The sequence below is a fragment of the Dysidea avara genome, chromosome 4 (genome assembly GCF_963678975.1).
Source record: "Dysidea avara chromosome 4, odDysAvar1.4, whole genome shotgun sequence".
NCBI classification, from domain to species: domain Eukaryota; kingdom Metazoa; phylum Porifera; class Demospongiae; order Dictyoceratida; family Dysideidae; genus Dysidea; species Dysidea avara.
This window is the reverse complement of record NC_089275.1, coordinates 692,146-719,616: the sequence shown is the minus strand read 5'-3', so window position 1 is coordinate 719,616 and position 27,471 is coordinate 692,146. Positions and strand designations below refer to the sequence as shown.

At 39.5% G+C, this 27,471-nt stretch overlaps 1 protein-coding gene and 2 long non-coding RNA genes across 3 annotated transcripts in view; 2 read left to right on the top strand and 1 right to left on the bottom strand.

The window, feature by feature from the left end:
• The window catches only part of LOC136253025 (uncharacterized), a 36,894-nt gene extending 29,630 nt beyond the window's left edge, over positions 1-7,264 (top strand). The window contains exons 2-4 of the long non-coding RNA XR_010699901.1: positions 4,744-4,808; positions 7,014-7,070; positions 7,130-7,264. This is a non-coding gene — a long non-coding RNA (uncharacterized lncRNA). The remainder of the gene's footprint in view (positions 1-4,743; positions 4,809-7,013; positions 7,071-7,129) is intronic.
• A 3,079-nt stretch (positions 7,265-10,343) lies between these two features.
• Positions 10,344-14,537, bottom strand: LOC136254068 (uncharacterized). Its single transcript, XR_010700277.1, has 4 exons — positions 13,272-14,537; positions 12,912-13,001; positions 10,677-10,721; positions 10,344-10,627 (listed from the first exon to the last, which is right to left on the bottom strand). It is a non-coding gene; the product is annotated as an uncharacterized lncRNA (long non-coding RNA).
• A 2,199-nt stretch (positions 14,538-16,736) lies between these two features.
• Positions 16,737-17,982, top strand: LOC136252755 (uncharacterized). The gene is made up of 2 exons (XM_066045317.1): positions 16,737-17,876; positions 17,968-17,982. The coding sequence occupies exons 1-2, from the start codon at positions 16,737-16,739 to the stop codon at positions 17,980-17,982; spliced, it is 1,155 nt and encodes a 384-aa protein (XP_065901389.1).
• Positions 17,983-27,471: the final 9,489 nt, after the last annotated feature.

The window sequence follows — 27,471 nt, the reverse complement described above, 5'->3', positions numbered from 1 at the left end:
ACTTTGACTTGGTTCTCTCAAGCTTTCCAAAATGCTGAGAATGCAGTCAATTGAGGCAATAGTGACAGGGGATCCAGTATCCACAAGGGCTTTCAAAGGTTGCCCTTCCAGCAACACTTCTACATAAACTGTAGGCCCCAATACAGGGTCAGAGGCCTCCCCTCTTGGCTCTACAACATGTGTGGTCGGTATTTTAAGTGCCAAGGTTTCTTGAAGTTCCTTTTTCAGCAAGGCTACTCTTTTCTGCACTTGGTTCAATTCTTCATCCTGCTCTTCACTAGTGACATGACGTAATGAGGCTCGATCATAGGCATTTCTCAAATTCTGTCCTCGTGCCTCAACTGACTTTCCCCGTCGTAATTGAGGACATTGCTTTTTGAAGTGACCTACCTGTCCACACAAAAAGCACTTTCGATCTCTGTCCATGGTAGTGCCTTGAAACTGGTATCTCTCTGGCATGATCCGCTCCGTCACTGGTCTGTCCTTTCTCAAAGGAGGCTGTATGTCACGCAGTTTTGCTTCTTCTAATCTTGCTTTCATTAGCAATTGGTCAAAGGTTCCTTCATTTCCTGCTATTTTAAAGCGTACTTCTGCTTTCAAGCCTGCTACAAATTGATATGCAAGGACAGTCTGTCCCATCTTCTCTGCATCGGCACTCCCTCTCTCAGAATGTGGGTAAGCCCGTTGATAAAGCCTGTTAAGGTCTACAGCATAGTCCTCTACGCTCTCTGCTGGTCCTTGCTTCCTCTCATGAAACAACCCACTCTGTACTGACTTAATACGCACTGGTTTGAAGCGTTCTGTCAAAGCAGCTGTAAGAGCTTCATACGAACTTCTCTGGTGCGCTGGACAGGTGCGATAAAAGGCGTAAGCATGTCCCTGCATCCTTGTGACTAAATTGACAAGTTTTGTTTTGCCTTCCCAGCAGCAGACAGAGGCCACCAATTCAAATTGTTCCAGCCATTCCTCAAAAGGCTCAATCTCTGCATCTCCACTGTACTTGTCAACTGGTGGTACTTGAAAAATCATACTTGTGGCTTCACTGTTTCTTCCTTCCACTGATGTAGTGTATCTATACTTGGCTGAGTATGCCCACCTGAGGTGAAGTTAAACGGTAGATTATGTACTGGTGTTGACAATCCTCCTAGCACACTTGGACTACTCCCTGTTGGGAGAGCACTAGTACTGTACACTGGTAGCACACTAGACTGGATGGGAATAAGCGGGGGTGGCCTGGGTTGCACAAGGCGATGGCCATCAGCCTCCTTGCTCATCATGCTAACTGGTGCAGCAGAGTAGGTAGAGTGTATAAACGTAGGTGCAGCCACGTTTAGTTCTGAATGGTATGTGCTCGGCCTGCCCGTCTGCTGTAAGTAGGTAACGCTTCCATGACTACTATGCACTCCAGTGATGTCACGGTTACCCAAACCATCTTGGGTTACCCTTCCGGATTCTAGTAGAGGTGGCGTGCACAACGATGACCCTGTTTTCTTAGTGCTGCGCAACGAGGCCTCGCTTGCGCTACCGTTAACGGCTTCTACTAGTCGCGACGATGTCACTTGCGCGTGTAATTCAGATAATAATTTATTTTCTACACGCAACTTATCTAACTCTAATTGCTGCTCACTACTCTCCTTGGTTAACTGCTCCACCATGTTGTTGCTGGACGCTAACTGATCCGTAAGAGACTTCACGGTAAGGTCTCCTGCCAGTTTTGCCTCTTCCAACTCCACTTGTAGTTGTTCCATTCTGGTTTTGCATTCTTCTGCTTCCTGCTCCACCGTGATGGCTTTCTCTTCACTCTCAAATAATCTTTGTGTCAGTTCATCAATCTCCTTCCGCATTCTACCCGATTCTCCATCCATTGGCACTTCCATTCGCAACTTCTTGTTTTCCACCTGTAGCAGTTGCAACTCACGTTGTAGATTATCCAACTGGATTTTTAGTGCCTCTGTCGTGGACATCGTATCCCAGTCTGGTCTTTGTTCCTTCTCCCCGGACAAGCCCCCAAATGTAATAGTACCTGCTCTTAGATTCAACTCGTGGCAGCTCACGCGACCAGACTAATCTTATTGTTGCACATCAAACAGCAAATACTTAATAGAGCTACTACAATGCTATAACAATATTATAATGATTATGTTCCAATTAGTTTCTACAAATGTCAATGTTTTTCTGCACCAATTGCTCGACCTGTGGGACATTGCACCATATTCACCCATACCTCTAACTACAACAGTAGCTATTAATATGTATACCATACACCTGTATGTATGGTACAAATCTAAGGCACTGTTGAACTACTGTTATTTTCTGATCAAAGTGGTCAATTTGTACCTTCTTTATAGTGGCTGCTAATGTTATCATTCAGTATGATGGTACTATATGTGACCGGCTGAGCAAAAACCAGCCATTTTTGCACTTTCCTCAAATTTCATTTTATTGCATCTCTGTAATCCATAGTAACAAAAAAGTTAACAGCCAAAGTTTTGGCCTTTTGTGGTGAATGGTCTTGGGGTTATAGCGCTTGGCAGTTGGAACAGTGATAAACTTGATTTGTACAGCAACAATATAGGAAATAAATTACAGGTGCTTAGATAATCGATCATAACTCACAATTGAAACAAGCTACGACGATGGGACTTGGCACAATCTGTGCATTATGAACTGGCAGGTATAGTGCTTTCCCTGTACTCCTTCATGTTGACAAAGAAGAAGGCCATTCCAACTAAGAAATGATGGTGAGTGTTGTTTTTACCGCATCGTAAATAAACACCCATAATTCACGTATCCTTTGCTGTGCAAACATGAAACTAAGATTTTCTTACTCACCATAAACTGGCGAATCCAGTGGTGTATAGGTTTTGTTGATTTGAGCTCAATTTTAGTGTGTATGAACGTGATCAAAATGTGCGTAAAATTTTCTTGTACCATGCGTATTTTTACCCAGTGTATTAATACAGCAAAATAGAATTTTGTGAAAATGGCCGGTTTTTGCTCAGCGGGTCACATATAGTGTAGGGATCATGGAGGTTTGGGCTTCTTGCCTATAAATTACACACAAAACAAGCCTCACTTTTCCTTCACAACAGCTTAGCCATATTGGTTTGGCATAACCAAGCCAAAAAATGCCTTCAGAACCTTTCCAACAAGTTTCTAAGGGATCATTCCTATTTAGCTGAATTTCTACTGAGTACCTGATACCTGCAGCCAAGCATAACTTGACTATGGATAAGGTTATGGCTTGATTTCTTCACTGTTCAATGTTGCTTCAGCCCGAGACATGTGTTTTCTCCAACCTCAGCTAGACTTGCATTTGTCCTCCTTTGTCTTTCTCCACTACCATATATCCTATAGGTGTTGATTTGCAGTAACATGTTATGGCTTCAGTGCAGCTGGTTGGCACAAGGATTCTCTGTAATTTCGGCAGTGACTGGACTGTTCTTGTTTGTAATACTGTACAACGGCTTTAATATGTCTGGTTGATGCCAATTCATGAGTCATATGTAAATTATGTTGCATAAAAAGAAACAAACAAATTTAAGGAAAGTTTGAATGAAAAGCAGTGAAACAAGGGAAGACATCTAGTGGGCATATAATCCCTACTTCACTCATTGCTATACTCCTTATACAACCGAAGTAAGAATTAAATATTCACTCATATAGGTGCAAGTATAGATGACCTCCCTTATTTCATTGCTTTTTATTCTTACACTTGTTCAGTTATGAGGATACCAACATAAAGCACAGTCTTGCATAGCCTTGCCATCCAACAATAGTGTCGTGCTTTGTGGAGAAAGCAGGTCATCTTCCATTTTTTCCTTATAATTGGTATAGCCTGTTACATTCAGGTGTCATGATGGCAATAGTGCTAAGAACGTTATAGCAGAAAATCTATGAAATTTTATCTTTTATCATGTGAATGACTATGTGATGTAATGTTATGCTGTATTTCTTGCTGAAGTACCATAATTATATTAATTGTTTGTTTTGCCTCACTATGTGTTTCACAGCATCTCTACAAGCTGTACAAAATTTCAAGAGATTTGTGGATACCTCGATGTGCTGAGGATTCAGATTATTATGCATACTATACAAAAAGTTAATTATTGATAAAGGAAGAATTAACAAATTTAAATCTTGCCATTCATTACAATAAAATAAATTTAAAAAAAATAATACATCTGCTTGTAGCAAAGATAGTATAATATTTTGTGATTGATGATGCACTGTATGTCTCAAATACAAGTATGACTTGTCTTGGTTAGTCCACAGTTTCAGGCTCTGTTCACACATAATCTTCATATGTTGTGGGCTTATATTTAATGCTCAAAAGAGTATCACATTTTGTTATGGCCTTTAGTAATAGCTCCATAGAAATTACTAACAATGTGTCTGAGCAACTGTAGTGATGAAGTTTGAAATAGATTGGCTAGCAGTGAACCACCCAATACAGTAGTGAAAGGTAAACAGTCGAAATACATTCACAAAAAGGTGCACTGTAGTGTGCCCACTCAAAAGTCTGGACCTGCAAAGAAGATTGTCTATACGTAAAGTAATGGGAATGTATGTACTACTTGTCACCAAAAATATCCAATTTGCAAATGCACTTATAACGATTGGTCTATTGAGTATATTATGTGTAACTGTATAAGCCACATCTATCCATCCCAGTACATGTACTGTACATATGACACTCGTTTGTGTGATATCTGATAACTTGTGTGTTATATTGTTTCATAGGTGGACAAGTAGATGTGTAGGGCTAGACCATTGTGTTGCTGACCATGTGCACAGTACATACATAGGTACGTATTTTAAGTTTGCTGTGTGTCACACATGTGTCTGTAGTGTAGTGTGTTTGGTGTGTGTAGCATATGTTACACCCACAAAGTGTGTTGATATAATGCAACCAGACCATCATGGAAATTTGATAAGTGTTTTTTATATAACAACAAAATTTGGTGATATACTAAATTTAGCAATTTGTCACCAAACCGCCAAATTTAAATTTCATCAATATTATTTTGATACCTTGTGTCCAAGCTTTTGATAGTGGTTGTTGAGGTGAGTTTCGACAAACCAAGTGTGCTTCATGGATACTACTGCAACTACACCTTACTGGTACATTTAAATAGCATGGTTCCTCACATGCAAATGGGTGTGGCTCATGACAAAAGCTGAGATGAGACTAGACTAGAACTCGTACTCGATTAGTGCGCATGGCTCCATGTAAACTTTGCAACAGACATGGATTAGTGCACAGCCATTGATAAATGGATGAGGCTCTAAGTATGCCTACAGACAGAAACACATGATCCTGATAAGTGGATGTGGCCCACAAAGAACTAGGCTGCAGTAGAACCTTTAAAGCTGGTCAGACTGGGATGGCCTGATCAAGGAAGCAACCTGGCCATACTGATGCAGTGACCGAGTCCACACAATAAACACACTTCATCCTTCTGTCAACTTGCACCACATAGAATCTCATCTGCAATGGTGTGCCATCAATTTTTCTGTGAGAGCATTTTGCTAAATTAAATTTTCGTCAACTGAAATTTTACAACAGATCTCCAAATATTAGTTTTGCCATTATTTGTTGTTACACAGTACTCAATCTGAGCCAAAGTGACCCATCTACTGTTCTACCAGCAGTACCCCACTGGGCCAATTACTTCAAGTTTGAGGTGTATTACCCACAAATCTGAACAGAAGCTATGGGATGTGTAGGTAATTTTGTGTTCACACTGGGCCAATGGAGCACCATGCCATCTTACCAAATACCCTTTGCTCTGATATGATGGTGTGAGAACAGTCAACCCATCAGCAACATATTATGCTACATTGGGAAGCAAATGCCTCTGTGTACGTGCATGTGTGGTTTAGTGTGTGATGGCTACTGTGAACAAGTGAAGCATTCGTTTCAGCATAGCATAATGTGTGTGCAGCTTAGTGTAATGTGTATAATATAAGTGTGTGTAGTGCAGAATATAGTTTGTGTATGTGTGGTGTGCGTTTGTGTGTGTGTGTGTGTGTGTGTTGTGTGTGTGTGTGGTGTGCGTTTGTGTGTGTGTGTGTGTGTGTGTGTGTGTGTGTGTGTGTGTGTGTGTGTGTGTGTGTGTGTGTGGTGTGCGTTTGTGTGTAGTGTGTGGTGTGTGTGTGTGTGTGTGTGTGTGTGTGTGTGTGTGTGTGTGTGTGTGTGGTGTGTGCGTTTGTGTGGTGTGCGTTTGTGTAGTGTGTGTGTGTGGTGTGCGTGCGTGCGTGCATGTAGTGTGTGTGTGTGTGTGCATGTGTATGTGAGTAGTACATGTGTGCATCTTATGTGTGTAGTGTGTATCTGTGAAGTTTGAAAGAGAGAGGTAGTTGTAGTCAAATGGTTATAGCAATGACATACGTACGTGATTGTTTTTCAAAAGGGACTCCAATTTTATGAATCTGGAATACTAGTGTTCAAGAAACACATAGATCTGAAATTTTCTTTATCTGTTAAGGTGTTGTAGCGTTCGCTACTGACCAAATTTCTATTCAAAATGCTTTTTTCATTCTGACGTTGAATCGTCAAAATTGGTAAATTGGATATGTGTGACAATCCAATCACAATTATATTCCCAGGATCCATGTTTGATTGCTCAGCTTTAGCACGAAACTTTGGTAACCAACTTTATAACAGGGAAACAAATGCCAGGTATCACATGATGAGATCCAAGTGATTCCTTCATGCATATCCCAAGAAGCAACTTATATTTACTTATTATCACAGTCTATCATTTGAGCAATCAGGATAGTGACTGGTGAAAATTGTCCATAGCTGTTCTTTTAGTGATGAATATGTCACCATGGTGATGTGTACATCGTATCACCATGGTGATGAGTAAGCACAATGGTGACAGCTTCCATGTGCATGCAAATTAATTTTGTCCCCTTTCAAGAATGATTCCTTATTGCACGTATTTTTATGTTTAGTACATGGTCACATATAACCTGTCAGTGATTTATTTACCCTCTGTTCATAGTGACTGACTAGATGATACATGTGAGAAAACAACTGATAATGTGTAGTAGTGTAAATGGTAAGCAGCTATTTACTTTCACAATGTACTGTAACTTGTCATTACATTTTTGTGTCTAGACCATTAGGAGAGGAGCATCAATCTGAAGACTCATCAACGGAACTTATAGTGATGGCGATATTATAGCTGTATATGTGTGTGTGCACGTGTGTATATGTGTGTGTGCACATACATTCATGAATACAGTATGTGCATGCGAGTGAGCGTGCATGCATATGTGTGTGCATATAGTACATACACGTGTGGTATATATAAAGTATTATATACCACTGTACATCATGTTTTTCTTACATAATTTGTATACATTATCAATTCAAGCTTGTGTCAGTTATTCCATATGACTAATTAGATAGAGATGCGCACTAATGGTCTGAACATCTGTTCATTACCTTTCCTTTCAGAATGCTATGCACACTACCAGGATTGCAATACATTTCTAGGTGTCAAGAGAGGGTGTTAGTAACACTTCCAACAATGATTTGTTAACAAGTAATAGAAAGTGTTTAAGAGGCATTTCCTCTAGGGTGGGAAATTATATACAGCCCTCTCTAATCTGATGCTGAATGGGAGATGCATTTTTTTAAATTGTAGTGGTCTGAACTCTTGCATGCATGTCCTAACTCAGTATATACTGGGATCTCATGTGCATTATGCACTGTGTACACATTTATTAACTCATGTAAGTACTTGTGTCTGGTTTCTCAAGCAGTATTAGTAGAAAGAGTATTATATTATTAGCACTTTACAGTGACCAGCACTGAAGGTCTGACAGCAACATGTGCTGCAGCCTTAGGATTACCTAACCTAATTTCAAGGACTTAGACCTAGTGACTTGACTTTATATATTATGATAACAATAATTATTGTCCTAATTATAAATGACTATAACATGCACCACTATGATAATATTGGACAGAGTACAGCACAACTATGATTTGTATTTATTACTTATTGATACATGACGCTGGCTATATAATGCTATCATTATGTTTGATGCCTTGCTATGGCATTTCACTGGAAATTTTAGCCATGTAATGGACTCATGATGTGTTTTATTTTAGTCAATATTTATTGCAATAAAACCTCTTGAACTGTTTGTTCTATTAAAGAGTTTGAACCAAGGATTGGTGGAAGTAATGTCACAGCTACATACATCTAATGCATCAAGAACTTGTGTACATGATCTATTATCAATAGCAGATTTAACAATTTAATGTCACTTGATAACTGGTGCTTTCTGGCAATCACTAGCTATATAGAGCATAATACTTATAAGCTAATACTATAGCTTGCTACATATATAGCTCCTTCAGAATGACTGTATGTACTGTACTGTGAGAGTCAGTGTCAAGAGACCTACGTACATTAAGACTATATAATTATATAGTTCATTCACTTTTACATTAAATAAAGCTAATTTATAAAATGTGCTACAACTGAGAGTATTGATGGCATTATTGTGTTTACAGTTTATTGGCTCTGAGGGATGGGAGGGGCTGTCCATGATCCATCAATGCAACAAACCTATATCTATAGATGCAGGTAATCTATTGTAATTATCATACACATCTGTTATTAGTCACATACTTGAGCTGAAATTTGATACAACTGATTGTGTGTAAATATGACACTGAATTGCCTATAATAATGCATAGAGGTATGTACTGAATAAGTTAGGAATTATAATTGCTATAGTTATTTTAATACTCCATCATGCCAATACAGTGCCATCCACTGTGTAAAGCCAAAGCCGCCTACAGGGGAGGGGGGGAAACTGGGGCATTTTGCCCCGGGCCCCAGCCTGAAAAGGGCCCCATGAAGGGCCCCTTGAATACCGATATACTCTAATAGAGCAGTCACAGTATTCTTCAGAGAAGCAGTGTACTAAGCTTATAGATAAGGAGATATGGTTGGTGAGGGGTAGCTATTGTCATTGTTAGCAGGTCATGACTTTTTTTTTTGGGGGGGGGGGGGGGGTCTTCAACTTACAGCTTGGGTAAAGTTGTGATTCAGAATGGAAACCTCCTTGCCTCTGGGGCCCCACTTTAACTCTTTTGCCCTGGACCCCTTAATTTCTCTGGGCGGCCCTGTATAAAGCTAATCTTTCCCAGATAAGAGCATTCACCAGCTTTGAGTCCATTACAGCTGCATGTGGCAGTGTGCCAAATCATCAACTTAATTGAATATTATTCAAACTTTTTAATAGAGCATACAGTTATTTTGCAATTGCACTGTATGGCAACATATATAAAAACTTGTATAAGAAATAATATGTATTGTCTTTACTTATTACTTCTCCTAGTATAACTACTTATTGTTATGAGAAATTCAGCACTGAAGGTCTGACAGCAACTCAAAATCCAAGTGATTCTGAATCAATTTAGGTAACTTTAAACTACAGGAGTTTGCCATCCAAAGGTTAATGTTGCAACTAAATTAGTCAAATGGCCAGGAAAGGTCAAGTAATTAATGTTCTATTAAGACGATGTTGAACTATTTTTTTGACATCAATAAGGATGAGATGACAAACTACATGGTTAAATTCATATAGGTATATGTACTGCATGGTAATTCGCCGCTCAAATATTTTTAAAAATGTGAATTCAATTTCAATTGTGAGATATAAAATTGCACAACTAAAAGTGAACTTATAATTAGGTGTCATATAATACTACTATAAAATTTCAAACTCTATTATATATCAGGTATAAAGAAGTAATATTATAACAATGCATTTTGTGTGGTATTATTAGCTATGTGATGAAGGTTGATTTTACCCACGAATCAAACACATTGAAACAAACCATGGGACATCTGGTTAATACAAATATAATTACAATTATGTTTGTATAACACCTTATAACAAAAGTTGACTAAATATTTGTATCATTACAATTCCCATACCCATGCAAAGCACGAGCCATTTGAATTGTAAAACATGGGCCATTTGTGCCCAAATATACACTGCATACAAGTGTGTACAGCAATAGAGCATCTGGAGCAGGATCTAAAATATGTTTTGCATAAAAATCAGGATCTATAGGGTATAATACATACATGATTCCCATTTTTTCTAGAGTAGTCTTGTCAGCTCTTGATGAAAGCTTAATTGTTAACAAATTGCATAGATTAGAGCTAAAGGTGATACAATGGATGATGCACCTTTCTGAACGGTATATGTACTTATACCAGAATTGTAATTGCAACACATTTCTAGGTGTCGAGAGTATGTTTAAAAAAGATACTGTAATATTATGTATCAGTAGGGGATGATTTATCCATGCTATGAAAGTACATACGAACAATCTGATTATCAGAACACATTTCTATAATATTATTTAGTCACATGGAATTACTGAAATGAGTGAAATACAATGGCAAAGTATTGATAATGTAAATTATGTAAGAAAACATAGTGCACAATAGTTTAAAGGCATTGTGCAGTAGTGTAAAATACATAATCACACACACACACATTATACACACGAACACAGACACATTATTTTGTTATAAATTCCTTCGATGAGTGTCCACATTGATACTCCTCTCCTAATGGTCTAGACACAAAAATGTTACAGTGCATTGTGAAAGTAAATAGCTACTTACCATTTACGCTACTACACTTTCTCACATGTATCATCTAGTTAGTCACTATGAAAAGAGGGTAAACAAATCACTGTCAGGTTATATTACGTGCCGAACATAAAATATGTGCAAGAAGGAATCATCCTCTTAGAATGTAAGGGAAAAAATTTATTCTGCATGCACATGGAAGCTGTCACCATGGTGCCTCATCACCATGGCAATTTGATGTACACATCACCATGGTGACTTATTTACCCCGATTGCTCTGATGATAATCCATCACACAATAATTACAAGTTACTTCTATATACCAAAAAGATATTATTTATTCATTGGCACTACTTGGATCTCATTATGTGATACTTGGCGTTTATTTCCCTGTAGCAATGTTGGTTGTCAACAATACCACTTGGTAAGTAGTACCTATTAAATGGACACTTTAATACAAAGGGTAATTATGATAAAATTTTATTGTTATAAGGAGATTGCCCTTTCTCCGAGGTACAATTGTATTGGCAGAGGTCCATAGGGATCACAGAAACTATCCTATATAAGGAGGTTAAATGTGCCATATCCTTTATAGGAGGGCCTTTTAAGAAAGGTTCCACTGTATACCAAAGTTTCTTTCTAAAGCTGAACCAATCAAACATGGAACTTGAGTTTATGTCATTACTCTAACCAATAACTGCAAGTGCCTCTCTCTTTCACATTTTACACCTCTCTGTGTGTGTTGTGTGTGTGTGTATGTGTGTGTGTAGTGTGTGTGTGTGTGTATATACGTGTGTAGTGCGTAGTGTGTGTGTGTGTGTATACGTGTGTAGTGTGTGTATGTGTGTGTATATGTGTGTAGTGTGTGTGTGTGTGTGTGTGTGTGTGTGTGTGTGTGTGTGTGTAGTGCGTATTTGTGTGCTGAACACAACTTCAGTGGGTGGCATCACACGCACTACACACACACACTACACGCACACACACTCACACTACACACACACTCACACACACTACACTCACATACACTACGTACACACACACACACACACACACACACACACACACACACACACACACACACACACACACACACACACTACACACACATACACTACACACACCCACACTACACATGCACACACCCACACTACACACACACACACGCACACACACACACACACACACACACACACACACACACACACACACACACTACGTACACACATGTACACTAAACACACACACTACACACACACACACACACACACACACACACACACACACACACACACACACACACACACTACACACACATACACTATAGTATGTTCACGTTGAGCTGAATCCTCAAAAACATTTAATAACTCATGGATGCAATTACACACGATCTTGAAATTTGGCTCATTTGTAGTACTGCTTGACCCGCTAAAAATATTTCAAAATCTTGTTGTTCAAATGTTTGACATAATATTTACGACCAATCAAATTTGTACAATACATTTCCTATGGGGAAACCATATAAATACAGTGTCCATTACAGCCCTTTCCCAAACTTGTAATGGAGCCAAACCGTACGTGTGTGTTGTTGACACCTTTGCTGTTACCAATAATCATCTGGTTGGCTGAAATGTTAACACTGTTGAGAAAAAATCTACCTTTAATTTTTAGCTGTTTTTCAGGATTCAGCTCAACGTGAATATACCATACACACGCACACACTACGCACACACATACACTACACATGCATGCACACACTCATGCTACGTACACACACTACACGCACACACACACACAATTTACAAACACCACTCGAGAAGTGTCCTGGTAACACAATTACAGCCAATCACACACCCCAGATTGATGTAACTGGTTTCTGCCATGTACTACAATATGACCAGACAATCAACAGTGTTAGACTACATCATTACCAAATATGGTCATCAATGTGAAGGGAACATGTGCAGCCTCTTCTAAAGATTCTTTGATTGAGAGTACAATGAAAATCTCTCCATATAGGACAAAAGACTGGAGCCTCAAATGGCTTGCTCATGTAGAATAGATTCTCCCGTCCTTCAAAAAGCCTACCTGGCATTCTAATGGTATATGGTAATGCATGTAAATGGTCAAAAAGGAGGTACTGTATTTAGTGAGATAGTGTTGATATACAATATTGATATTGTAATTTAACGATGTGTTGTTAACAATTGTACTATTGAAAATGTGTGGACACAGTCCATTATAGTTACAAGTCATTCTTATTTTGGTTACCTTGGCTACGAAGGCTTCTTGCTCTTTCTCCAACTGCTCTATAAGACCTAATCATATTCCCGAGCCTGTTTTTCTGTGTGGTGCGACTCCCTGTTGTCATGGTGTGCCAATATAATAGAATATACAAACATCGATTATGGTATATAGCATATATGATTAGTAGACTTCAAACCACATGGGTTGGCAACTGATGCACTGTAACACCAGAGCAATACAGACATTACAGCTACATACTAAGTTATAAAGGTCCAAGTGCCTTACAGGTGGCTGATGTATGAACAACAAGAGTCTATTTAATTCATACACCATATACTTCTCAGCTCTAAAGCACACAGACCACATAAAGCATAACACTCTCACCTCTTTAGCTTATGCTGCAAGTTGTCACAATCTTTCTTCAGTTGCTGCCAGTCAGCATGAGGGTAATATATGAGTTTTTCCATGGTGTCCTGTAGGTGAGGGGATTGGTGTTCCAGCTGACCAATTAGTTCTTTGATCTGTAACAAACACATTCCAATATCACAATCTCCATACCACAGTGTAGTCCCACAAGTGCTATACCACCAATGCAGTGGTCTCCAACTATGTACCAATGGCTTCCATTTTTTTAAAGCAATTAAGGCAGGAAATGTAAAACTACTTCACCACTCTAAATGATGCCCTTCGCTGTTACTTCATGTACTGTTGTTAGTAAATGTGACTGACAGGCTGGGAATACAAGTATAGGAAGCTATCACCTCAAGGCAAATAGAGAGATATGGTTATATGCTTTACTAAGACTTCATCTTAATCTCATTGACTAGATCACTATTGTGAAGCCACACCTGATAGCAACGTGTAAGGAGAAAAACAGCCAAGAAGTGCACAGCCCCTGGTACTGACATGCTCCAGAGAATAGCAGACTCTCGCTATGGGAACCACCAGATATTCAGGCCATGATAAAGAGATTTTCTAGAGGTAAAACTGTATGCGTGATGGTGCCTGGACCATCTGGGACCAATGTCCTTATGATGGAGGCATTTTGTATTGTGTGTTATCACTTCAGATAGTTTGATAAGACAGACATCCTCTACACGTGGCAAATGGCCACCTGCTCGATGTTAGCCTGTTAGAGGATAGCAATGATGGGGATGTGACACAGTTGGTGAGGTTGTTTGACAACTTCTATTATATCTACTGTTTGACTACTGGTCCAACAAATAGACACACAGACAATACCGGACAATGCCAACTCAAACAACTTGATAAGGACAACACTAAACATTTACAGTATGTTGTGCCTACAAATCTTGTGTCCTTATTAGGAGGTGCCCAACACTGCCACCAACTGAAACAGTTGACAGGGTGGTTACTAAGTAAGGCTTCATCACGGTACCAGTTAGTCGACTAGTTAACATCTTCAGCACATTTTACACACCATTCAGCAATAACTTCATAAAACCCAACTAACTAGCCTAGATCAGACTACATGGCAGCTTCATAGCCAGCCAAACATTCCAGACACATACAGTTCACAAGTATAGACTACTACTACTACCACACAATAACGGAGGAATCACACAGAGGAAATAACTCATTACGAATATGTCACTAACAAGTATTACTACTTCTAAAAGTGCTTAACATGACTACATTCTCAACATGCCAGTAGAATAAGGTCTTCTATTCTTAAGAGGACAATCATTGGTGTAGAGATATGGCGGATACAACAGCTAGCCACTACAGCAACATCATGTGTAATGTTACATTGGCCATGCACATGGTCTTGGCTTTCAGATCACATAATAACAAGTCTGGTCTCCCAGCAGAGCCCATATGTCATGGAAATGTAGAACTAATTCAACATTGACACCTCAGAGAACAATACCAAATATTACCACAGAGTACCAGAACCCTTACAAAATATCAGTATAACTCATTGCTCTCAATGAGACAATATACCCTGCAGGAAGGACGACCTAGAGATGCTACCTATTCTGGTCTCCCATAGTAACACAAAAATCGGTCCAATTCCAGTGTATCAAACATATACAACAAATGAAACATAATAATGTGTTCATGGTAGAGCAACTATAAAAATATCACACATATTTAGTGGTCTTGGTGACAGCACCACTAAAATGTAAGCTAATATGGCAGCAACACACAGGGCTGCCCAGAGAAATTAAGGGGCCCAGGGCAAAGAGTTAAAGTGGGGCCCTTGACCCAAGTTGTAAGGTGAAGACCAAAAAAAAAAAAAAAAAAAAAAAGGTCATAACCTACTGGCAATGACAATAACTACCCATCACCAACCATATCTCCTTATCTATAAGCTTGCTACACTGCTCCTCTGGAGAATACTGTGACTGCTCTATTAGAGTATTTAGATCTGACTGCTCTATTAGAGTATATCGATCTTTAAAACAGGTATTCAGGGGGCCCTTCATGGGGCCTCCTGGGGCCCCTTTCAGGCTGGGGCCCGGGGCAAAACGTCCCAGTTGCCCCCCCCCCCCCCCCCCCTGTGGGCGGTCCTGGCAACACATACCATGAAGCAGTTCGTTATAGTGATAATAACTTTTTTTTTTGCATTGGAATAACATCTGCTAGCATCCACAAAACAGTTATCACTTAGACACCATATATTAGCTAACATCTACTAGTTCTAAGCAATATATACAGAGTACTCTACTGAGTGTTTAGTTGGTATCTGTATTAGATAACGTCTAATATTTACTACTGCAATACCGTGGTTTTGTTTTTAAAGTTTAAATACATATAACAGAATATGGGACTGGTGTGCAATAATATACTGCAATGAGCTTGCCAACACAACTCTGTCTTGAGCAAATATGTTTAGAAACTGTACCTGTGTACCTGATCTAGTAGCCAGTAGTGTTGTTTTAGTTAACTATAACTAAAAGCAAATCCATATCATAACTAGAACTAAATCTATAACTAAAACTCTTTACTAAAACAACACCATGTTGCTCAGACTACTACACATATAGTTCACATATGTTCTACAGGTGGAAAAAAGCACAGAATGAAATTGTACTGCTTTATGTAGCATCCAAACACCAATATGTGCTATAATTTGTGACCTGATGGTGGTTTAGTTAGCTATAGCTAAAACTTAAAGTACTTTTAGTAAGACAAATATGTATTAGTTAACTATAACTAAAACTAAAAAAACAACAGAACATTTTGCTAAAACTAAATCTAAAACTAATAAGAATTGGAAAAAATTACAAAAACTATAACTACAACTAAATGGTTTTTATTATGTACAACTAAAAACTATTAGAAATGTTACTAAAACTCTTACTATAACTAAAGATTTTCACATTTTAAACTAAACTAAAACAACACAGAGAATAAAACCATAACTAAATCAATAACTAAATGGAATTAAGAAAAATTACTAAAACTAAAATTATTGATGAAACTGACTATGACTAAACTCCTTACTAAAACACTGTAGTAAGACTAACTCATGTGATTACTTATTATGATTATGTCATTAATTACTGTATATAGCCAATATTTGAAGTGTTGTACAATAAGTATGCGCACGTGTGTGATTGAGGAAGAATCAATAATTGTGAATCATTGTGTGTTGCTCGCCTGCGTACGATTACATTGGCGTTGTCGGCAACGTTTCTCGCCCTCGTTGAGTTCCTCTTCGTCAAAGCTTAGAAACCGTGGTACCGTGGCATAATACGGTACCCTGTAAGGCGAGTGGAGTTTATTGTGTGGTTCAGTGTGTTGGCCATTTGTTTCGTCTATAGGGGGCTCAGGGAGCGGATTGACAGGACTCAGCCTCAGTGTATCTGCCGTTTGCAGAGAATGGCCAGCAAACCCGTAGTTTTACCGGAGATTTTCCAGGGCAACACCAGTTGGGACGATTGGTTGGAGCACTTTGATCGAGTAGCAGCTGTGAATGATTGGACGGCCAATGCAACTAAGCTTAAATGGCTTAAAGTCCGCCTAACTGGTAAAGCCGCAGCAGCGTTGAGACGTCTTCCGGATGAAACAAAGAATGATTATGGAGCTTTGACTGAGGCGCTCAAGAAACGTTTCGAACCAGCGAGCAAGAAAGACTTGTATATGGCAGATTTGCAGGTCAGAAAGAAGCGCAAGGACGAAGACTGGGCGTCCTTTGGTGACAGTTTGCGTCTGTTGACGGAGAAAGCTTACCCAGGTTTACAAGATGAAGCACAGGAAGTGCTAGCTCTCAATCAATTCTTAGCACAATTGGAACATCCACAGATAAACTTTGCTGTGAGACAAAAGCAGCCAAAGACAGTTGACCAAGCTGTACAATACACTATGGAAGCTGAATCATATTTGAACCCATACAAACGGACCACTAATGCTATGGTTCCTATGCATCCAGGCCTAAAGGATCCTGATCAATCAGTAGCAGCTGCAATTAATAGAGAAGACTCACAGTCAATGATGCCTGCAATCATGAAGAGGCTGGAAGCAATTGAGATTCAATTAAAATCAGCAGCCAAGCCTAAGAGAAAGTGGGATAATTGTAGTACCACAGCACCAGGTAGACAAACCCAAGCAGCTGGTCAGCCTTCCAAGTCAATTGTATGTTTCAAGTGTGGTCAAGAAGGCCACTTTGCACGGGGCTGTGCAGCTGGAGTCACACAGCAGCAGCAACATACTGTTTCTAAACAGTCCATGAATGCAGTAACCAAAGCAGACAATAGTGACAGTGAATCTGACAAAAGTGACCAGTCAATGAATACAGTGATCCAAAGAGACAACAACACCCCTCCTACTGAAGATTTGATTCCAGTGAGCTTGTCTACAGTCACCCCTATTGACTACAGTCTGCTGGGAACCATTAGTGGCATACCTGTGAAATTCTTAGTGGATACTGGAGCTGCAGTGTCCATTCTGAGTAAACAGGTTTGGGATAAGCTGGCTCAGCAAGGGGTAGGTTCCCTAGACACAGTGTCTGGCAAGAACTTGGTGGGTGTGGAAGGGTCCCCATTGAAATTGTTAGGGATAATCAATCTACAAATTGTGTTTGAACAGCAATCTTTTGATGTGTGTTTCTTAGTTGCAGACTTCCTGACCACTGAGGCTATTTTGGGCCAAGATTTCCTGAGGAGGTACGACTGTATTGTTGATGCTGGTAAAAGTCAGGTCACTTTTCCCAATGTTGGTATGACCTTCAACCTTATTTGTCCAGCAGGGACCTCTCAGATTGCTCATGTGAATGTTGTATTGACTGATACTTTCAGAGTTCCAGGATGTAGTGAGATAGAAATAATGGCAGCAGTCCCAGATGCTGCATCAGAGGGCACTTGGATTATTGAAGGCGATGTCATGAAGCGGAATCCATTGTTGGTAGCCAGAGCATTGGTGACGCCTACTGATATGGCAGTCCCTATTTGTTTGCTTAATCCCAGACCTGAATGTATCACCGTGAAGAAGGGCACAGTGGTTGCACACATGGAACTAGTCCAATCTCTAGACACCTCATTTGTTGGAGCATGTCAGTCATTGTCATTGACATCAGAACCTATGGAAATCAAGAAGCAGTTGATTGAAGGTATGTTAATGAACCTTGGCACACATGTAACTAATTGTCAGCAACAAAAGTTGCTACAACTATTGCTGGAGTTTGCTGATATTTTTGCAGTGAATTCAGATGATATGGGTCGTACTGGTAGGATAAAGCACAAAATTTATACAGGTGATGCTCTTCCAATCCGCCAGCCACTGAGACGCGTGCCACCCATCAAAAGGAAAGAAACACAAGAGCTGCTACATAAGATGTTACAGAAAGATGTCATTCAGCCTTCCTGTAGCCCTTGGGCTTCACCTGTTGTTGTAGTACGGAAGAAAGACGGTAGCCCACGATTTTGCGTCGATTATAGAAAGTTAAACAAGGTGACAAAAAAGGACGCCTACCCGATTCCCAGAATCGATGACACTTTGGATACCCTGGCTGGGTCTTGTTGGTTCTCTACTTTGGACCTTATCAGTGGCTACTGGCAAGTTGAACTAGCTCCACAAGATAGAGAAAAAACAGCTTTTTGTGTACCAGATGGACTGTTTGAGTTTAAAGTGATGCCATTCGGGCTCAGTAATGCCCCGGCAACTTTTCAACGACTCATGGACATGATTTTGTCAGGACTCAAATGGAACACCTGTCTAGTGTATTTGGATGATGTGATAATTGTTAGCCGCACATTTGAAGAGCACCTCCTGAGACTAAGACAAGTTTTCCAAAGGTTCAGGGAAGCAGGCTTGAAATTGAAACCAGCTAAGTGTTTATTCTGTCAACCAGAAGTGTGTTTCCTTGGCCACATAGTGTCTGCTGATGGAATCAGTACTGACCCAGCTAAGACTGCCATGGTGGCTGAGTGGCCTACACCAACTTCTTCTAAGGATGTTCAGAAATTTTTAGGCCTAGCAAGTTACTACAGGCGATTTGTGCCTGGATTTGCCACAGTAGCTAAACCACTACATCGATTGACGGAGAGAACAGCTCAGTTTAGGTGGTCACCTCAATGTGCCGAAGCATTTGATGTACTGAAACAGCGTTTAATCTCAGCACCAGTTCTGTCAATACCAGACTTCACAAAGCAATTCATATTAGATACTGATGCCAGTGAATCAGGCATAGGTGCCGTTCTATCACAGAAGTACACAGATGGTTCTGAGCATGTTGTCGCATATGCCAGCAGAGTGCTGAGTAAACCAGAGCGACGCTACTGTGTGACCAGGAAGGAGCTCCTGGCAGTTGTTAGTTTTGTGAAGCACTTTAGACCCTACTTGCTGGGAAAGGCGTTTATCTTGAGGACAGACCACGGTTCTCTCACTTGGTTGTCCAATTTTCGAAACCCTGAAGGTCAGCTTGCTAGATGGCTCGAAGCCCTCCAGGAGTATGATTTCAGCATTGTGCATCGGCAAGGCAAGCTGCATGGTAACGCCGATGCCATGTCCCGTAGACCTTGTACTCAATGTGGAATGGATAGCCACGGCAACTTGGAGGAAACTGCTGTAGCACCAGTCAGTCAACGTGAACAACTTTTATCAGCATATTCTATGGATGACCTGCGGAGACTACAGATGGAAGATCCATCTATTGGCTTTGTACTACTGGCAAAAGAAGCAGATAAACCTCCCTCCACAGATGTCACTAAAGGGCAGAGTTTGGCAACAAGACGACTGATAGAAGTATGGCCATGCTTGCAGTTGATCAATGGGCTCCTATATAGACAGTATGAAGATCTTGTAACTGGACAGGTAGTGGCACAGTTGATTGTTCCTCAAGTACTTCGAGATGCAGTTTTGGAGGAGATCCATGGTGGAATTCTAAGTGGTCATTTGGGTGAAGAAAAAACCTTGCAGCGACTTAAAAAGCGTTTTTATTGGCCAGGTCACTCTAAAGATGTAAAGAATTGGTGCCAAACATGTGCAACGTGTGCTTCACGTAAAACACCTGTACCAAAAAATTGTGCACCACTGCAGACAATCAAAGCAGGTTCCCCAATGCAAATTATTGCCTTAGACATTATGGGCCCCCTTCCTGAAAGTGCAAACAAAAATTCGTATATTCTTGTTACTGCAGACTATTTTACACGTTGGATGGAGGCATTTGCCATTCATAACCAGGAGGCAGTTACTGTAGCTCACAAATTAATTGATGAAGTATGTTGCAGATTTGGGATTCCAGAACAAATCCATTCGGACCAAGGAAAGCAGTTTGAAAGTGCGCTGATCAAAGAATTATGTAAAATTTTAAACATCTCTAAGACAAGAACGACACCGTACCACCCACAGTGTGACGGGTTGGTGGAACGTTTTAATAGAACTTTACAAGATATGCTAGCAACAACACTCCACCATCACCCTTTTGACTGGGAAGATGCCCTTTCTAAGGTATGCTTTGCATATAACACAAGTGTTCATACCACAACAGGTTTCTCCCCATTTTATCTAATGTATGGTAGAGAACCACGATTGCCAGTTGACATTGTTTATGGGACACCCACCCCAGAGCACTTATCAGTTGCCAGCTATGCTCGCAAGACATCCAAACTGTTGCAAGAGGCATATGATCAGGTACGGCGTCGTTTATCAGCTGGACATGAACGGCAGAAACAGATTTATGATAAACGTGTTCATGGAGAACCTTTTAAGGAAGGTGATACTGTTTGGCTCCTTGATACAGTGGTAGAACCAGGACAGTCTAAGAAGCTTCACTTGCCTTGGAGAGGTCCTTACAAGATCCTACAGCAGATTACGGATAGTGACTATCGTATAACACCCCTGTCAGGAAGTTCAGCTCCAAAAATTGTTCATTTTAATCGCTTGAAATTGTGTAAACCTGATACTCGCTTTGCACAACAGCCCCCAGAGAATGATGAACAGACCCCTCCTCTGCTTTCTCCTAGTGATGCCACGGCAGCTTATAGTACTGTTGGGGACAACCTTGAACTAGTTGATGATGATGACGCTACAACACAGCACCGACCACCCAGAGTTCGCCGTCCCCCTGGCCGTTATGATGACTTTGTCTCCCATTGATTTCCAGTACGGGTCGTACTCTTTGCAGAGGGGAGCAGTGTAGTAAGACTAACTCATGTGATTACTTATTATGATTATGTCATTAATTACTGTATATAGCCAATATTTGAAGTGTTGTACAATAAGTATGCGCACGTGTGTGATTGAGGAAGAATCAATAATTGTGAATCATTGTGTGTTGCTCGCCTGCGTACGATTACAACACCATTACTAGCTAGTAAAGGTCTAAAATGGCATCTTAAGGTGCACGGAGTAGTGACCCATATATAGTGGTGATCTATTCTGGGGCTATTCTAATTGAATCATCTCGAATATTTGATAACCTTATATGGGCTTTCCTTAGATGCTATTGAATGACTGATTGCTCAAATTAGTAGTTATGATGTCGCACATGTTTACAAACTGTAAAAGTATATTGGGCTTCTGTGTTGTAGCTTATGTGTGCTAATATTTATAGCTATTAATAACACACAACATGTAGCTTATAGTAACATCAGGAGCTAGTGGTAGAATGTAGTACTAAGCAGTTTTGATATTTCATGGATATTGTTACTTGATATTGTGGTATAATGAGGGCAGGTGGGCTATACAAGTGAACAATCAAGGTAGATTAGTTGAGAGAGGTGGTACCTTCCTATACAGGGAGCTGTTAACAGCAGGTCTCAGTGCTACAGTACTAAGTGGCATGACAACTGGCTACACTCAGAGCAGGATAGCATTTCTACATTTGCTAGCGACATGAAATTACTCTGGTAGACTATTCCAAGCTTCTTACTCGACAGCCTTCACACAAGACAATGGAGCCCATTCTGTGTATCCTTAACCCTCAACTTAAAGCTACACACAATTATCAATAAAAGTGCACTGAAAATGCATAGGCCGATATATAATGCATGACCATAAACAAGCACTGTAACTTCCGTGCAGTATGTGCTAAGGCTTCTATCCGTGATGTAATAAGGAGTAAAACAGCACCTAGGGTTTTACCCTTTGGCAAAAGCGAGATCGAGATACTCTAATAGAACAGTCACCCTAATAGAGCATTCAGCTACGTTTATAACTGCATAAGGCCAAAAGTCACTGTGAATACAAGCTATCACAAAACACGAAAATGACTCATTATACACCTTCAGAAAACGATTGATAACTTCTTCACAAAATATTCATAAGATTTAAGATATGTATAGCTGATCTAGTGCATAATAATGATCAATGTCTCTGTCATTCTTTGCCTCTTGTCATGAAATAAATTACTATATTATGTTCTATTGGTAGTGTGAACCTGTTATGAGTAATCCAACAACCAACTATGTGTGACTGAATTTTGGAAAATCATCCTTATGGGTGCATTCGACACATTCATTATTTAGTTCTGATACACAGCATTGTAACGTAGGTTAAATTCAGAGTAGAATAAACCATAGATACCACTTTTTGAAAAGTGCTTTTTGCTATTAAAAGCACCATGCTAGTTTCTATAGTTTCAAAAATTCTAATAGTTATTTCAGGTGTGACAAGAAGGGTGATTTTCCAAAATTTGGCACATAGCTATGAGTAATTGGTATGCTGCTCGGCCATATAGATATGATATGGTCCAAAAGCATATAAGTCTGGTCAGTGTATATAGTCTAGTAATTAAGTTGGGAACCATGTGCTAACTACAAATGGTTCAAATCACTCCTGAAATGTACATGATGGAAGGGGTGGTAGCTAACTGCTGAGCCAATTACAGAGCAGATGCAATCTGGTCAACTCGAGCAGTAGGTACAAAGATCACCTATGAAATTTACAAGATGAAAAGATATGATTCAGAAATCAGTAAATTTGTATGTTTTAGATTTCCAGAATGCTAGTGAAAATAGTGATCGTCCCTCAAGAATCGATATTGAATCATCAAAGAAGTGAAAGACATTACTATTTTACTTGTAATGTTGGCTTGGGTGTCTTATATAGGTAACAGCCAATGTAGCCTATACAAAACCACTATACATGTAACTTAGTATGGCGGCGCCCAACTTGTGACTTGTTACTAACAGTGTGCCATACGTCAGTGCTCTTTGATCATTGATAGGTGTTTTTGATATTCAAAGCTGAAAATGTATATAGTTATTATTTAATGTATGTTAGGCTATCAGTGTAGTCTCTCAGAATTACTATTCTGTAAAGCATTATCTCCATAATGCGCCATCAGAAATTAAAGAACACGTCTACAAACAATTGTTTAAGTCTGAGTCCTTGTAACTAGGTTAGGTAATTCTAAGGCTGCAGCACAAGTTGTTGAGGCTGCAGCACAAGTTGTTAAGGCTGCAGCACAAGTTGTTGTCAGACCTTCAGTGCTGGTCACTGTAAAGCATTAATAATAATAAATAAATTGCTCTTACCATCAATAGAATACTGCTCAGCCATCTGGGACCCCTATCATCACACTAGTATTAGTAAACTAGAAATAATTCAACACCGCACCGCTCGCTTTGCTTTGAATAAACCCTGGCACAGACCTAACCAAAACCATGATAGCATCACAGACATGTTAACCAGTCTTGAATGGCCTACACTTCAAAACAGAAGAACAATTGCTAGACTCACCTTCCTATTCAAGATTGTCAAGAACTTACTAGTAATACCTCATCATTGCTTACTGTCACCAACTCCAGTGTCCTCCACCCGTGCTCAACATCCTCTCAAGTTAACTCAATTGCAAACAAGAGTTGATGTGTACAAATACTCCTTCCTCCCTCGAATGTAACTCCCTTCAAATTCCTGACATTGACACAATGGATCTAGAAACATTTAAGAATGCTATATAACATGTGATGTAATGCTCATTAGCGTGTTTCCCCTAGTAGGCTTTGCTAATTAACAATAATAATAATAATAAACATTATTATTATTTGAAAAGCCGTCTGTCTAACCGCCTACAATGATCGCGTCCAACAATTTACTCACCAACTGATGCACGTATTGAAGCATTTTTTTGTGCCAAACAAAGCACTCATCATCTAAGAATTACCTCGCTTTTAAATGAAGCTTCTAACAAGCTGCTTGAGTTGCCATTTCATGCTCCTATAGTATCTTCAATGCTCGTTCATCAGAATTGTGGGATATTACGGAACTTTTAACTGTTTTTAGTTAATGCTGTAATTGTGTACTGTATTTTACGGTTTAGTCTTGCCAGGGATCCAGCTACCTGTGTTTCAGGTAGTTTGTGTACCCCTGAGTCTAGGCCCCCCATACCTTGTATATATTCCTGTATGTTGTCATTATCATGATATTCACTACTACTTTGTAACCACAAGTGACTTTTAGTCCAAGTGGTAGAGCATGCAAGTTGAGACTGGTAGTGTGTGAGTTCAAATCCAAGTTGTACTGTTTTTTGCTTTTTTTTCAAACCTTTTGGTTACAACTTTTCTTTACTTCAACAACCTTTTTTGCTACTACTTTATTTTTCATTTTGGCAGCTTTTTTGGTTACAGGTTTTTTTCACTCTACAGTGAAGGCTGTGTATTAGACTGACCAAAAGTGTCAGTCCTGATTATCAAAGTGTCCTGATCATCAAGGTGTCCTGATTATCAAGGTGTCCTGATTATCAAGGTGTCCTGATTATCAAGGTGTCCTGATCATCAAGGTGTCCTGATTATCAAGGTTTCCAGGTCAGTTACACTGATGCTAAGGAGGAGCATTACCAAGTGTCCAGATTATCCAGCTGTTAGTGTCCTCACTTTCAAATGTCCTGATTAACAGGTACTTGGTCGATAATAATAATTAGTAGTAGCTAATTTTACTGTACAAAGGTGATGACAATAGGTGATAATAGTCAGCAGTAGCTTACTCAAAATATCATACAGTACTATAAATGTAGGGATCATGGAGGTTAGAGGTTGTAGTGTAGTAAAGGGAAGAGGAGGGAGTGTAGTATTGTTAACATACAAAGCTCAGCCTGCACCATAAGCATGTACTGCACCCTATATTATGTAGTTTCATTTTGTTGTCCATATGGATGGCGTACATGACAGGTACTATACTTGCACCTGTGTGGTAGACATAATATTATAGGTATGCACAGTAGTACAATATTACAGTTATCTTTGCTTATATAGCTACACACAGCTCCGCTGTTTAAAATTATCTGTTTGTTCACATCCTGCAGGATGGCCTCATGTTCTTTAAAAGTGACTCATTATACATGCAACATAGTTACATGAATTTTAATGCATTGTTTCCATTACATGATGTGCCAACAATATAATACACAATATGGCAACTTCTGCATTGTAGGGCAGGTACCAGTAAATTAATGTCTATTGTGGTCAATTTTTTATGAAATGATGCTACATGTAGACTATAGCCTGCATAATAGGACAGGTACTATTAGAACCATCCACGTTGTTCACACCTGTACTGTGTTATAAGCATACACATTACTACAGTAGTTTAGCTACTGCAGTTTTGCAGGTTCTGGAGTACCTGCATGCTTCCCATGATATTGGTATACTTTGCAACATGTTGGTGTTAAAAATGATACCACCATGCATGCTACAGGGCATGAAGGCACTGATGTTTAATGCTTGGTTGTTATAAAGTGGTACCTGTATGTAAGGCAGGTACCTAGTAACGTTATAAAGGAGATGTCATAATAGGAGTATTTTTGTTACAAACAGCATGCCATATGCCCTTCTACAGGGATAAGAGTAGGATACTCTCCTCAATATATATGTGACCCAATTTTGGAAAATCAGTCTTACTGTCATGCGAGAAATAATTAGAAATTCACAATTCACTGTGTACCATTAAGACAATTTGGCACCTGTTAGATTATTTCTCAGAATTTGTAATCAAGGGTGGCTCCATGGGGTTTCCAGAAACCAGTCACGTTCAGATCAAAATACTCTAATAGAGCAGTCAATCACGGTATTCAGAGCGACAGTGTAGCAAGCTATGTAGCTACAAATAAGGATGTTATGTACTTTATCAGTGATATTAATAACAGTTAGTGGAGGGCAGTTATTCTCAGCAGGTTACTTTTTTTTTTTGGCCTTCACCAAAAATCTAGCTATGCTCTTGTTCAGAAACCAGTCACCAATAATCTGGAATGCTTAATTTTGGCCATAAATATTTGAGTTGTCAAATGTGACATTAAGACTGATTTTATAAAATCAGGTCACATATTATGAACTCCTGATTAAAGACAATACAACATACTGAAGTGGAGGAGAGTTTTAAAGAGCTGAAAAGAAAATCAGATAGTGTCGATACATTCCAACAACAAATAGATGACCTCCTCAATGACTTCAAACGTACGGTTGGTACACAAAAAGAACTGAAATAAACATGTGAAGAACTAAAATGTAATCAAAAAGAGCTAGAAAGGAAAGTGAGAGCTGGAAGAAAAAGGAGAACAGCATTGAAGTAAGCTATTAACTTCCCTTATAGGAGTCTTTGATAAATTCATCAAAAACAACCAAGCGGCTACTGCAATTAATTGAACCTATATATGGATGGCCATGCAATGGAACTTGTTCACATAACGTGCCACCCTATGAAATTAAATCAGCTGTTTTATAATGACTGAGTGTATAAATGGATATTATAACATTGCTTTGATATTAAATCAACAGGTCAATAATTCTGTACGTTCTCCTGGCTCAGGATTGCATGCTGTGGCCATTCCCTGCCTCAATACAACTAGAACAGGTTCAATGGTGAAGGCTGGAGACAAATTATAGCACTATGTGCTAGCCCGACTTCTCGTTGGCTACAATCTAGTCTAGCCAACTACATGAAGCCTCCTCAGTATCCTTGTACTGCAGCTCACTGATTCTTGTCAAGGAAAGCTTAATTGTCACAGCACCCTGACTAGTTGGCACTCAAACCACGTAACCTTAACTACACCTCCAGCCCTTCTTGTGTCTACCCATTGTCTATATGTGTTCAACTTCTATACCAGTATACGAAAATCTTAAAGGAGTACTTTGGCTGGACCACTCTACATTACCAACCATGCGTTATTGGTATCAGTAACCTG

Bases quoted from the DNA above. Each gene is read 5' to 3' on its own strand.
- LOC136252755 (XM_066045317.1), top strand. From the start codon at position 16,737: ATGGCCAGCAAACCCGTAGTTTTACCGGAGATTTTCCAGGGCAACACC.